Source organism: Drosophila ananassae, chromosome 2L, assembly GCF_017639315.1.
Source record: "Drosophila ananassae strain 14024-0371.13 chromosome 2L, ASM1763931v2, whole genome shotgun sequence".
NCBI classification, from domain to species: domain Eukaryota; kingdom Metazoa; phylum Arthropoda; class Insecta; order Diptera; family Drosophilidae; genus Drosophila; species Drosophila ananassae.
Window position 1 is genome coordinate 8,178,726 of NC_057927.1, and position 13,367 is coordinate 8,192,092.

At 47.8% G+C, this 13,367-nt stretch overlaps 4 protein-coding genes across 10 annotated transcripts in view; 2 read left to right on the top strand and 2 right to left on the bottom strand.

The window, feature by feature from the left end:
• The first annotated feature begins 78 nt into the window (after positions 1–78).
• On the top strand, positions 79–3,043 carry LOC6500780 (wolframin). Its single transcript, XM_001953869.4, has 4 exons — positions 79–316; positions 373–471; positions 526–2,093; positions 2,153–3,043. Exons 1-4 carry the CDS (start codon positions 253–255, stop codon positions 2,984–2,986), a joined length of 2,565 nt encoding a protein of 854 aa, XP_001953905.1. The 5' UTR covers positions 79–252; the 3' UTR covers positions 2,987–3,043.
• On the bottom strand, positions 3,039–4,048 carry LOC6499791. The gene has a single exon (XM_001953870.4). It carries the CDS (start codon positions 3,792–3,794, stop codon positions 3,144–3,146), a length of 651 nt encoding a protein of 216 aa, XP_001953906.1. The 5' UTR covers positions 3,795–4,048; the 3' UTR covers positions 3,039–3,143.
• Positions 4,049–4,519: 471 nt separating this feature from the next.
• LOC6500781 (glutamate--cysteine ligase regulatory subunit) lies at positions 4,520–5,749 on the top strand. The gene has a single exon (XM_001953871.4). It carries the CDS (start codon positions 4,700–4,702, stop codon positions 5,582–5,584), a length of 885 nt encoding a protein of 294 aa, XP_001953907.1. The 5' UTR covers positions 4,520–4,699; the 3' UTR covers positions 5,585–5,749.
• Positions 5,750–8,894: 3,145 nt separating this feature from the next.
• Positions 8,895–13,367, bottom strand: part of LOC6499790 — a 40,434-nt gene continuing 35,961 nt past the window's right edge. For all 7 annotated transcript variants that reach the window (XM_014910741.3, XM_014910740.3, XM_044718303.1 and 4 more), the window contains 6 exons: positions 13,247–13,350; positions 13,047–13,184; positions 12,759–12,983; positions 12,143–12,349; positions 11,867–12,077; positions 8,895–11,806 (listed from right to left, as the gene is read on the bottom strand). In XM_014910741.3, coding sequence (XP_014766227.1) covers positions 9,334–11,806; positions 11,867–12,077; positions 12,143–12,349; positions 12,759–12,983; positions 13,047–13,184; positions 13,247–13,350 — 3,358 coding nt within the window. In that variant the 3' untranslated portion in view covers positions 8,895–9,333. The remainder of the gene's footprint in view (positions 11,807–11,866; positions 12,078–12,142; positions 12,350–12,758; positions 12,984–13,046; positions 13,185–13,246; positions 13,351–13,367) is intronic.

The following is a 13,367-nucleotide window of genomic DNA, read 5'->3' on the forward strand; positions in this document are numbered from 1 at the left end:
ATAGCAGATACCTGTTATCGATATAATCGTTTTTCAGTCGCCATGAAATTACTTTTCAAATTAGTTTGGAAAAAATTACTTATTTAATATTCCTTGCGTTTATGCTTTTTATGTATTACAGATTGTAATTTTATCTTCAAGCTGTTCCGAAAAGCTCGTGACTATCTTCGTGACCTACCATTTCCCATCTCTATTGGAGGTCGCACCAGAATTTCACATAATTTGGTAAACAAAACGGAAAAGCTAATTTGAATGGCCACCTGGACGCAAAATGAGCCAACAGGCGTCACCAAGCGAAGGCGTTGGAACCTCGAAGGTGAACTCAAAAACGCCACTCTATCACAACACTCCTCATTTAAAAAATCCTTTCAGATCGTGCGTCTCTCAACAAACTTAAGCACCACATCGCCGAGGAAGGATGTCCTCAGACGCAGTACGACTTGGCCAAAGAACTGCTCCAAAATGCCATAGGTAAGATCTTTTCTTTGTAAGCAATACAATTTTTATAGATTACTGATTCTGCAGAACCCAATCTTGCCAATGGAAACCAGAACCAGAAAGCTGTTAACTGGCTGGTTAGTGCTGCACACAATGGACACGAGGAGGCTGCGAAATTATTGCAACAGTGCTACAACAATGGTAGTGGTATTACTCCGGAGAATGCGGATGAAGTGCGTCGGTGCCTGGCCATGACTCCAGGTGAGCGGGCAGCCAGAAAAGCAGCCCGGGAGCTCTTTGCTTGTCTGTCAAACGGTAACGAGCACATCACGCCCAAGCAGCTGGAACGCAAAATGCGACGCATCTACAACATGCAACGTAAACGTCGCCGACGCGGTGAGGATCGTTCTTCATCCAGTAGCGAAGAGGAAACGGAACGGGAGCCTGAATGTGAACCTTTGGAGGACAGGGCTACCATTGGTCTTTCCAATGTAGGACGACGTCGTTTCATAACCGAAGACCACTTGGTTTCCGCCGCGTCCAACTATAGCGCTGGGCAGATGCCCAGTGTAAATGAGGCACTGACCTTATCCGTGCCGGATCCGCGGAGTCTAGACCACGTGCCCTGCTTCTACCGCATGATATTTCACCCGCTCATCTTTTTGACACTCCTGTACCACCGCCTACTCAACGTGATTGTGTCCATTCCCAACGTTATACCTCTAAGTGTGCGTTGTAGCATTCTGGTGGCTCTCTCCTGGTGGAGCACCCGTCACATGCTTCCCTTGGTTAGCTACTACGTCAGCTTGGGGGTCATGATCTGGGCCACCTGCAAGATGCTAAAGACCAAGCAGCAGTTCGTGGATTTTCGAATCTGGTCGGGGTTGTTCCTCAGTTACGGTGATAATAATATCGAAGCCGATATCGCGGAGCAGAGATTCTTGCGCAACAACATGAAACCGTATCTGTATTACTTTTGTGCCTTCATTTGCAACCTGATTGTGTATCCGCTGGTAACTGACGCCTGGCTGCCGCACTCTGAACTAACCATCCTCTCGGGTGCATTTACCTTCCTCACCATGGGAGTGGCAATGTATGCTTCATCCCATCTGTTCCCCGATTGGCTGGTGATTGTGTCCTTTGCTGTTAACGTGCTGGCCAAGTATCCCTACGAGATGGATGAGGTGGTCTCCACCCGATGGCGCTTCTTGGACCTGCGTGTGCCCACTTTCTCATCGTTTGTCATAGGAAATGGCATTGAATTTTGTCTAAACTGCCGTACAGCGCTATACCTCTTCATCCCTGTGCTCCTGGTAATGATGGCCAAACGATCTCGTTGGCACGGGATGTACACTTACCTGATTCCTCACTGCGTAACTCTCAGCTGGCTGCAGGTATGCATCGCTACTTCGCAGAGCGCCACCATGTTTGGAGTCATGCGGGCGGCCCTAGGCTTGGCCGGGATTGTCCTGTTCCTGCCACTATTTGGGATTGTCGCTCTACTCGTTCCTGTATTCGTTGCCATTGATAGTCTGGGCTTGGCCAGCGAGCAGCTCCGTTGGGGCAGCACTGCCATCACGTGTGGTTTGGTGGTAGTTGTATCCTGTATCCTTGCTCTAAATCGAGCCACCCAAAAGTATATTACCATGCTTCAGGTGTGTTACTGTTCAAAATTAATTTGTAACCGAGATTAACCCCAAAAATACTATTCCAGCTTATCATGGCCGTCACCACAGCCTGTGTATTGGTCTTTCCGTACATGACATCTAACTTTAAGGACACACCACGCTTCAATGCTATGCCCAGGGCGGGACTTCATTCGCTCTCAGAGGTGGAAACCCTACAGTGGGATCGTTTTCACTCACTGTGCGCCCAACCTGTCTTCGAACAACCAAACAAGATCAAAACCCAACTCCGATGCGCTCACCTGAACGGAGTACCAGTCACCTGGGAGGGCAGCATTGCCAAGGTGGAAATCTCCAAGGTAACCAACACGCTGGAGGATGTGATTGCCAACTATCTTCCTGTATGGCTGGCTAGGATGATGCGGTGTGTTTACGGAGAGAACATCTCGCAGCACTTCCAGTGTGATCCTAAGTCGGATGCGCAGTGCGAGGAATGGCAAGGAGTTCTCAAAGCGTTAAAGGCAGAGAGCGGAAGTTGCACTCTTCACCGATGGAACCGCTACGAATACGAGCTGCTCTTGAAAGTCGGCTCAAATAATGCAGGTCGATATTTAGGTCGCTGCACTTCCAGCAATGTGATTCTGCGAGCTCACCATGACTTCGGAAACTTTACAAGACTCCTTAACGAAGGCGACAAGGTTATCTTCTACGGAACTCTGCAAAATTCTGGACTTTTGTCCGATAGTGTGCAGGTGCACCTAAAGACAATCGAGTGCGTCAACTGCCAGTCCAAAAATCTACGAAGAGCAAGCATCGAACGGGCTGTGGCTATTTCGCCAATGGATGCCCGTCTCCAGGATCTGATGCGAGGCATTAAATATTTGTTAAACGCTTTGTTGAACCCTTTGATTACTTTTAAGTAAGCCTAACGCCTAATGCTCTCCTCAAATAAACTTATTAAAACTAGATATTATCTGTAATTTAAAATTGTTTCCTTTTTAACCGACTGTCATTGTTCCTTTATAATTTACATGCACTTCAAGGCACAAACAGTTTCTATAACCATAAAACATTTGTATTTTAATCAAGGATTATCAAGTCCGGATCATCCTCTGTGATGGTGCAATCTGCGTCTGCCACTTCGTTCTGATAGGTAATGTCATCGTTTGTGTAGGTTATAGGATCCACGTCCGGCATGTGGCGATATAGCAGTTGGGGACAGGTGAGGTTAATCATCTTTTCCTTGACCGCCGCTGTAATTTTCGCATCAAGGGTCGGCATCAATGGCTCCTCATCTTTCGAATAAAAAGTTGACTTTGAAAATACTGGAATACCGGACTTCTTAAAAGTGGAAGCTGGCTTTGGCAGCGGTAGCAGGACATCGCGTTCCCTCTCGCCCGTGTTAGTGTCGAAAAAATCAAAGTCGGGGCTTTTGCTGACAGACTCGAGTTCCGGTATCGGAGCAGACACCGCCTCAATCTTCGCATCCGTGAGGTTGTGCAGCTCGCACGGCTCCAGGCAGATAAAGCGTTCTGGGGAGTTTATCAAGAATTGAACACCTGCCAGAAGAAGCTTCCGGTGAGAGGCATCCTCCACGCCAAGCACAACCAGATCGCTAAGCAGGATTTGCTTGCAGCTGGCGATGCTGTCGTAGCCCCGTTCCAGGAACTTGCCAATATACTTCTCCATTGTAAGAAGGACCAGCCATTCGCGCACCGCACGTCGGCACATTTTAATTTTACGGGAATTCTACGGAGCGGTCAAGAATGTCCTCTAAAAAAACTTACAGTTCATTTTTGGCGCTACCGTTTTGGCAGCTTACACGGAGCACAAAATTATATTTTTAATAGGGTTGTGAAGAAATTTGTAGAGAAATGTCATAGGCAAGTTTCATAGCACTGCATATAAATTACTCTTTTTGAATTTTTTAGTTTTAAATAGAATTTTAAACTAACAGCTACTAGAAAATAAAACTAGTAATTAAAACCAAGTAGCTATATTTTGTTTATTTTTTAACGTGTTAAAAAAAACGTAAATTTTTAAATTTGAACCGGGTGAACCGGGTAAAACTTTGGCGGCAACTCAAATTTCCAGGGCTGCCAAAAAATAAAGCAACTATCGTTTTATTTAATGTTAGTATAGAAAAAAACAATAAATGATATTCAACCACCAACATTAACTACAGAAGACTATAAATTAAACGAATTTAATAAAAATTCATAATCTGGCGCATAATATAAGGATAAAATGCAAGTTTCTAAAATTTTAACAACAATCAGCAAGGACTATGATGTTCTTAAAAATTTAGAATCTGGGATGGAAATAAATGTAATTTACGCATCATTTCCCAAAAAAAATTTTTATTTTAACTTTTATAATAAAAATTTGAATAAAATTAATCGGATAAAGCATCGTTTTTGGGAATTTTCCAACACTTGCGTACTATTTACTATCTACAAACCCGCAGCTGGCTATTTAAGTGGCCAGACTCTCGGCTCTCGAAACACTCGCGATTCATCCACCTGAGAATACACCTGAGAGGGTGCACTATCTACACCGAAGACCCGCAGTTCCCCGAAGAATACCGGAGTCAAGAGAACACTTTGCAAGTACCAAAAAAGGAAAACTGTGTCATCATGATACCCACAATAACGAAGAACTACCAGAATGTGGTGATTAGCACGGGAAACATGCTGGAAATCAGCAACGAGCTGGGCCAGCGCAAGTCCAATGAGGAGCTCTACGACGGCCTGAAGGTAACCCTCCACAGCGACCCTAGCGAGGAGCGCGTGGTGGTCGAGGTGGAGATAGACGAGACGCACGGCCGTGTGCAGAGGGCCACCCAGGAGCTCAACAGCCGACTTACGGAGAATGGGCGCAACGAGATCAGTATTGGCGCCAAGATATTCCTCAACCGGAACTCGAGGGAGTGCGCTCAGCAGGCCGTAGAAGCACTGCTTAATATACTCAATGTGACGCACGTGGACAATGTGGTGCTGGCATACCACCCGAATGTGAACAGCGTTGCCAACGAAACGGCTGCGGCCACAACATCGACAGCGGTAAAATCTCCCTGTTCCGAGGGCAGCACCGTTCCATCCACCGCCAGCAACTGGAGTCTGAAGAACGGTGCCCAGGGAGTAGCCGAGCTGAAGGAACTCTACCAGTCACTGGAGCAATATGCTCTCAAGCAGAAAATCACACAGCTGGGCATCGCCGATTTGGATGCCGCTGCCCTGGAGGAGCTGCACAAATCCGCCCAGGTTGCTCCTACCATTGCACAGGTCAATTTGTCCACCTGCTGCGTCGTGCCGCCGGAGCTTCAGGAGTTCTGCGCTGCCCACGACATCCAGTTGAACACGCACAGCGATCCGGAGCAGCTATTGCAGGACGAGCAGTTCTCTGGACTGGCACCTGGCTACACTATCGACTGGTCACTGCGCTACCAAGTGCATGTCCGTTGCCGCGGCGTCCTCACCGCCAAGGGCTATATCGTCGGAGCCTCTCGGTCCAGCGCTTAGATTTAGTATATCCGATCAGATTCTAGGCTATAGTTTTTATGTTTTTTATGTATACTGTGTGTAGTGGTGTACTTATTGTTTGTTATACAAAACCGCCATTGATTGATTTTATTGTAAACGATTTTTCGAACCTATTCTGAACATAAAGCGTTTCAAAAACGGCCAGCTCCTCTGTGTCATTCGTTTCCAGTTGGGGTCAAAGTCAGTGGCGATTCCCCCCGAACCGGTTTGGCTCGCTGGTAAATTAAGTATACGTCCAGTGGATGTAATTGGAATGCTCAGACAATTGCAGGCCAGCTGTGTCTGGCGATTTCCTTGTGCCAGTGGCGGAGGCGGCGGCGATGGCTGCTCGTTATTTCTCTTGGTAGCCAAATCTAATTAAAGGCAGACGAGTCTCGCCCGGCGACCCATCCAGATCACGTGGCTGACCCGCTTTTCGATTCGACTACGAGCCGGAGAAGTCAAAGGGGGAAAAAAACCCCTCAGCTGATTAGAATATTTTATATAGCGGGAGATATATTAAATATATAACTGCTGATTTAGATGCTATCAGGCCATAAATCCCGACCAGACGTGGCTAATAATAATTTGGAAGAAATACTATACAAGTATTAACAAAAATAAAGGGGTGTCTGATAATCAGCGCCCGAAAATTTACAAGTGCCGTATTCCGCTGGAGTGAGCTAAGATTGGAAATCGTTTCCAACGTGTCAGGTATGAGGCGAGTGAGGTTCTGTAAGTGGGCCATTTAATTGCCAACTGGAGGAAGTTCGTGGACAAATGGTTTATTAATGAGCCTTGATGTGTGGGGAGGGGGTAGCTGGTAGCTGGCCCAACCGAACATGTAATTTGAGGCCAAAGTTCAAGGACCATGTGCTCGCTTCTAATATGTATCTTAATAAAAGTGTTCGAGCACAAAAAAACAGAGAGATATGTGGTGGAAAATAATAGACAAACAGTCAGTACTCTTATCGCGGTTCTGACTCTCCCACAGCGATGACTTGTGTGTTTCCGAAATCCCCCATTTCGAAAATAGAGAGGGAGCCTAATAAAGAGCGATAGTGATTCAAAATAACTTGTTTGGCGATCTTTACTGCACCGGGGCCTGTTTCGTCACTAAGTGGTATTCTAATACCCGCGATGACGCATCCTCCTCCAAAATAAACGCCAGCAACATGTTGCCGCAACAAGTGGAAAGAACGCTCTGGAATATAAGTACATAGGTTCACCTCCAGGCACTGCGGGTATCTGGTGAAATGACATTGCTACACATATCGGGCGTAATCAGCTCCTTATCACTATTAGTAATATTTTTGCTGGCTTATTAGAAGGCAAAACCGCATCCAAGTGCAGTGGGTTGATAAGCGCTTGATCACCAGGGCGTATACGTAACGAGTGGCCATAAACCGTATCCATTTTAAAGCACATCCGTCATTATGTTCCGGATGAGCTGAGCCGAGTGATTTAGCAATTTTTTGACAATCGTATCCATTAATAGTATCTGAGCTCCAGAATATTCCACTGACTACCCCCATCATCAAAGAAAAAACCCATTTTTTGTGATTACACCATAACAATTGTTGAGTCTTTATTAAGTTAATTAAATATTCTTCGAATGCTTCCGTACTCACATTATCCTTAGCACATCTAGTGGCCTTTCGCAACGCATACTAGACATAGGTACTAGCTGCCAACAATTTTCGCCTAGATATCGGTTATTTTGGTTTTGAAGTATATGTTTTAGCAGTTAACACACACCAATAATGTACACTGGGAGTCGATAATGAATGTACTGAGTTTAACTGGGTGGGTTTTCCCCTTTCTATATCTAATTAGTAATTTCAGGAATTGTCTGCGTTGATGTGTTTTGGGTGTCCTCGCGGAAAGACTACAACATTTATCGTACAATGCGTTTGGGCTACATTTACACTCCGCATTTTTGTGGACCATTAACAATTAGCTACAATTAGATTGCATCGTAAAAACTAATCTCACTAGATCGCAATTCAAAATAATACTCTGTATAATTTAGCTGCATTCGAAAACCAACGCTCTTTGCTGGGGACGGACGCTGTCTGACAATTTAAATCGCCTAATTGGCATTCCGAATTAACAAACTAAAAACTGGCGGACACTCAATGTCTGTTTGGAACTTGTTTGCATTCGTTCGTTGTTCGTTCGACCATTCCGGGGACCATTCATATATAATCGAATCGAATCGAGGCAATTGGGTGGAGGCGTTTTGGGTGGCTGTAATACAAATTTGAAACCGGGCTTTCTGTTTCCGTTTCTGTGGCAGAACGCAATGGGCCAAATGGATTGGGTGGAAGGAGAGGATGTTGCATTTGAATTCAAAACTTAACTACGTTCGTTCGTTGCTGTTCGGCGCGCCCTAGGACTTGTAAACCATAGAGTAAAAATGTATCAAAATCGCCTGTGTCGTCGTCTCAAAACAAGTGAAAACGTACAAAAATCGTTTGTTTAATTGTTTGGTCGAAGACATCTTAAATAGTTCGATATCTGTAATGGACTCTGTGTTGCACATTCTTCTAAAGTAATTGTTCTCGTCTAGTTTCTCATAAGATTCAAAATGTAATGCTGCGTTCTTCTCACGACCCCGAGTTCAATCTAAATTCGACTTGCCGTCCAACGGAAATCAACTAATTTTTGGGACACGAGCTTGACGATGAGACTACTTTCCGTCGTCTACGGTTCACAACGAATATCTGAAGAATTTTCTCTAATTTACTTATGGTATTTTCTATTGAAAGAGAATAGATTAGTGTAGTTATTTATAGACACATACAATAGGGCTATGCGTTGTGCGATAGCTTAGTTAATAGAATCGTTTCTAAGTGGGTCAAGTGGGTGGTGAACAGTGGAAGGGGGCAAAGGACATCTGTGGTTAAGAGCTCGTTGAGCATATTGCTGGAGTAGATAAGGTTACGGGTTCGAGTCTGAGTTGGGCTCTTTTCTACTCTTATTATTAGAAATTGAATTTGCAGATTTTTCAACTTTTGTTGTGCCAATATATTTTTAAAAAATATTTTCAGTATTCGTTATCATTTTGTTGGTGTGATTTTTTTTGTACATACTAATCTAAAGTATTTTTTTTTTAATTCAAGGGAATTGCAACTGTCAAGAACACAGACATTTAGACGAACACACATCAAGACATCAAGAGTGACACTTAAAATGCATATTGACATCTTTTCTGTTTAGTTTTATCCTTTGGTTACTTGTGTTTCCTTTAGTTTTTACCGATTTAACATTTAGATCAAAAGTGTGCCCCTAAAAAATGCCACAAAAATACAATCAAAACATTTGTTTACTAAACTACAAAATACATATACAATAAAATACATTGATGCACGCGTAATATTTATATATAACTTACATTCTATAATATTCATGTACGGATGTAACCTTCTTTACTCTATAACAACTAACAACAATCTTCTTTTTAGTCTGATTCGCGCTTTTGAGTGGGTCTATGATTAGGTAATGTCGGATGTATAACTACTCAAAATATAATACCATTTCAAATACAATTTCATCAGTTTGCCGGTGCGGCATACTTAGGTAATTCAGTCTAATACGGGAATTGGTCAATGATCATTGGGGAAGTTTGGAGAACTTTGGAGTGGGGTATCCAAAAACCGAAACGAAATAATGTTCAAGCCTTGCAACCGACCGATAAGAAACTTAAACCTCTGGAGATGTATCATGATGTCTCCTGTGCCGGGTGTTTAGATCAAGTGCGACTTCCGGTTGGAGTGCTCAATGGCGGCCAGCAACTCGTGCTTCTTGCGAACGTAGAGGCGCCCCTTCTTCCACGGATTCTGCAACTGCAGGGGCTTGAAGTCATCCCGTAGGCATCGTTCTCGCGCTCCTATCACCGCCACCAGGCAGAAGTTCTCCAGCGTCTCCGGTCCGTAGATGGGCCCGTTGTTGCCCTTCAGCACCACGGCCATGTTCAGCTGCTTCACCACCAGGTTGATCACTTCGCGGGCGGTCGTCTTGGGAGTCACGTGCAGCTTGAGACTGGTTCCACTAGCCAGGCCCGTGTTGTAGGCGGTGTACACTTGGATAATGCCCGACGTCTGTTCCGTATTGAGGCTGGAACAGCTCGCCGTGTCCTCCTCGCTGCTCTGCCGGGACAGGCTTTTGGTGGACGATGCTTTCGATGTGCTAGCCACCGGTTCTTCGCCACCCACTGCTCTCAGCTCGGCCAGAGTACTCTTTAAATAGGGCCCACCTTCGCGCAAATTCGCACTGGAGGCCGCCTTGGTCGCGGGCTTCAGGGGCTTATGCTCCAGGTCCGTGGCGAAGGCTCCGTTTCCGCTCCTCAGCGAGACACTCGACCCAGCCAGATACGGCGCCGAACTGGAACTGTGCACCGTAATGAGCGGAGTGGGGTGGGATCCTATATTGGAGCTGGTACGCTTCCGCTGAGCAGCTACCGTCTGCGAGTGACGTAGTGCATCCGCCAGGGTATCATCCGAGCGCGAGGGCGGAATGGCAAACACGCTGTTGGTGCTATTCCCGTCCGAGGCAGAGTCAACGGCGGAGTAGAAGCTACGCGCCGTATACGTAGAGCTTATGGAGTCGCCGCTATTTTTCCGCAAGGATACATCCGAGCACATGGAGCCCGCGTACTCGCTGGTAGTGGACACTTGCAGCAGTTGTTGCTGCTGCTGGAGAGTCTGGGGCGGCTGTTGCTGTTGCTGGGGATGCTGCATTTGCTTGGCAGAAGGTTCCACCGGAGTAATAGCCGTTAATCCCAAGTTTTGTTCGGATTTCGAGTGCTCTGGCTTGGCCTGCGCCTGATCCTCACTGGTGCCGGGTCCTGGCCAGCTGCCTCGTCCCGTTCCAGCTTTGGTGAATTTACTCTCACGAATGGGTAGCTGGAGGAGCTGTTTGCTGGCGGAGTTGGTTACTGCGGACTCTTCCTGCCGCTGCTGGGTGAAGTCAAGGATCTCTCGCATGGCCAGCGAGGGCTGGGCGCTTTTGTTCCGGGCGTAGGCCACCACATCCATCAGCCAGCGCACACTCTTCCAGACCAGATTCAGGCTTGTACTTAGTTCTTGCAGGGTGGCCAGTCGCTCCTTGGCCGCCTGCAGTTCGCTGCTGGAGAAGGCTTCCCGGAGAGAGTGCGTGGCCAGTCCGGTGTCCAGCTCCAGGATGCAGGAGAGGCGGGCGTACTTTTGTATTATCGCCGGCTGGTAGGTGCGCAGGTGGATCATCTCGAACGCCTGAATGCTCAGGCTTGCCAGGTCGTCCCTTTGCAGCAGCAGCTCCGACTGACCAGGCACGGCGCAGGAGGCTTCGGCCGAGGGACAGACCACCAGGAAACTAATATCCGGGCTGTGCTCGATGACCTCGACGTCGTACAGGCGGTGGGTGGCCGCATCCGCAGCCTTGATGTTCATGCTGGCAAACAGTTTGTGCATTGCATTGGTGAGATCGTAGAGGAACAGGCGCTGAACCTCCGTCGTAGCTGCTCCGCCAGCTGCCTCCTTCTCCTGGGCGCTGAAGTCCAACGGCAAACGAAGCGGATCGCCGTTGCAGCGGTGGAGCACCTGCCATTCTTCGGCTGTGATGTGGCTGTTCTCGCGCACCTTGCAGTGGGGCAAGACATTGGGAGTCTTCACCGGCACCACCACCTGGATCTGGTCCATGGAGCACTGCATTTTCAGGTAGCCCAGATAGAGACCAGGCTCTAGGCGCTGGAGTGCCGCCTGCTGGTAGTGCAACTGATCTCCAATTGATGATATTAGCAGTTCATTGATGGTGTAGTCCTCGTGCAGGGCTCCCAGCTTCTTTTGCAGCTTGCTGACTGGCAGCCACCGAGAGTTGAGGATGGATACCGCTTTCTGACTCTTAACCGACTGTACGCAGGTGAGCACCACAGTGCCCTGGGCATCCCTCAAGGGCTTGTAGTACAGCTGGCCCAGATCCGTGAAGCCGAGGGCGCTCTGCATCTGGCAGACGGCCGACAAGAGCTTCGTGCGGAAGTGAACGGCGGAGGTGAGATTCCGCTCCATGTCGGTCCTAAGCGACTTAACATCGTCCCAGGTGCAGGCCACCTTCATGAGCCAGTAGTAGTCCATGTACAGGGCACTGGGATAGGTCTCGTCCACCTCGATGACGGGCGGGAAGTCCTCACTGGTCACCAGCACTTTGTCATCGCACTGGACGATGCAGGAAAAGTAAATGCCACTATTCGAAAAAGGAGGTTTTTAATTCCGATTCCACAATTTATATCCTAATCCTACTCACCGTCTCAGGGTCTTTTGGAATTTTGAGGTCACCGAGAAGAGCTGCTTGATGGTGGTTTTCTTTTTCGGGTTGCGGCGTTGGCCGCTCGTGGGATCTAGCGTCAGCTCGGAGACATCGGCGGGTCGGGCCAAGCGCACGGCGGTAAACAGATTGTCCAGGATGCGGTGACGGCCCACAAAACGGTCCTCCCGATTGTCCAAATCCCGCCAGGCTGCTCACAAAAAAAGGGAAAACATTTATGTGCCGTTTATTTCGACCATAAATCATGAAACTCACTCGAGGGCACCACGCTGGCGGGCACCGAATTTCGGTAGGCGCCCCATCCCTTGACGTTGCCGCAGGCTGCGCGAAGGAAGTAGCGGCGTCCCTGGGTCAGGCCCGATATGTGGCACTGGGCACCCATTGTGCCGTGAAAGCTGACCCACTCCAGCAGCTCGCTCTCGCCCACGACGTTGTTGAAGTCCGCGCGGGTTGACCATTGAACTGTGAATGAAACATTTTGATTATGTAAGTATGTATCCAACTAACATTTAAAAATAGGTCTCTAAATTTTCGCCTAAACTCATATTTAAACCATGTTTAAGGCGGGAAGCCAAAACTTGGAGGGGTTTTCCCGCAAGTTGACTTCTTTTCATTAATTCATAAGGAAACCCTTCGGAGCGTTTAATATTAAATGACAAAGCTTGGAGTGGTCCCACAATTGGTTTCCAGGAAAACAAACCCACTCCACTCAACCTGCCCTAAACCCACAACCTGCGAGCTACGAAACCACTCCAAATCAGGATGTGGGTTGACCGCAGCTTGGTGGCCTGACCCCAATCACAAGCACCATTCCAATCCGCTGCCTGGCGACAGCCACAGCGCTTGGCGGCAAACACGGCCTGCGGTTTACCTTTGAATTTCGTGCCGATTGCTCCCTCAAAGGGTTCCAGGATCTGGACGCTGATGGAGTTGTCGCCGGTGACGTCGACGACCACGGAGGCGGGTGCATCTGGCGGCCTGGCCTGATCCCAGCCGAGCTGCAGGCGGCGCAGTCCCTTCACCCGCCTCTCCCAGATGCCAATCTGCTTCTCCACCTCGCTGCCCGTGCACCCGGTGACCGAGGCGCTCGAGTTGCCTGCAGAGTAAAGTAGAGTATCTAATTAAGTGCTCCCCTAAATCAACCACGATGGCCACTTACCAATTATGATGCTCGAGATGGAGGGACGCGAGGCAAAGATGGGGGGGCAGAGGCCCTCCGGTCCACTCAGATCGTGGATGCGGGACTCGGCGTCCTTGAGCAAGCCGTTTAGTTTCGTGCCAATGGTGTCCACGGAGACTACAATTGAAATTGATCGGTTAAAAGCGCAATCGTGAGACAAGCACAAGAGATTCACTTACATTGAGAGCCCTCGATGGCGCCGTGTTGGAGGAGCATCCTGGTCATGGAGCGGTTATTGCTTAGAACTGCCAGGTCCAGGGCGGATAGACCGTCGCTGTTGATGCTGAAGGAATTTATTAG

Excerpts from the sequence above, each read along its gene's own strand:
- LOC6500781 (XM_001953871.4), top strand. The coding sequence starts at position 4,700 with ATGATACCCACAATAACGAAGAACTACCAGAATGTGGTGATTAGCACG.
- LOC6499791 (XM_001953870.4), bottom strand. The coding sequence starts at position 3,794 with ATGTGCCGACGTGCGGTGCGCGAATGGCTGGTCCTTCTTACAATGGAG.
- LOC6500780 (XM_001953869.4), top strand. The coding sequence starts at position 253 with ATGGCCACCTGGACGCAAAATGAGCCAACAGGCGTCACCAAGCGAAGG. Across the intron at positions 472-525 it reads ACTGCTCCAAAATGCCATAG|AACCCAATCTTGCCAATGGA; the intron begins GTAAGATCTTTT and ends CTGATTCTGCAG. Across the intron at positions 2,094-2,152 it reads AGTATATTACCATGCTTCAG|CTTATCATGGCCGTCACCAC; the intron begins GTGTGTTACTGT and ends ATACTATTCCAG.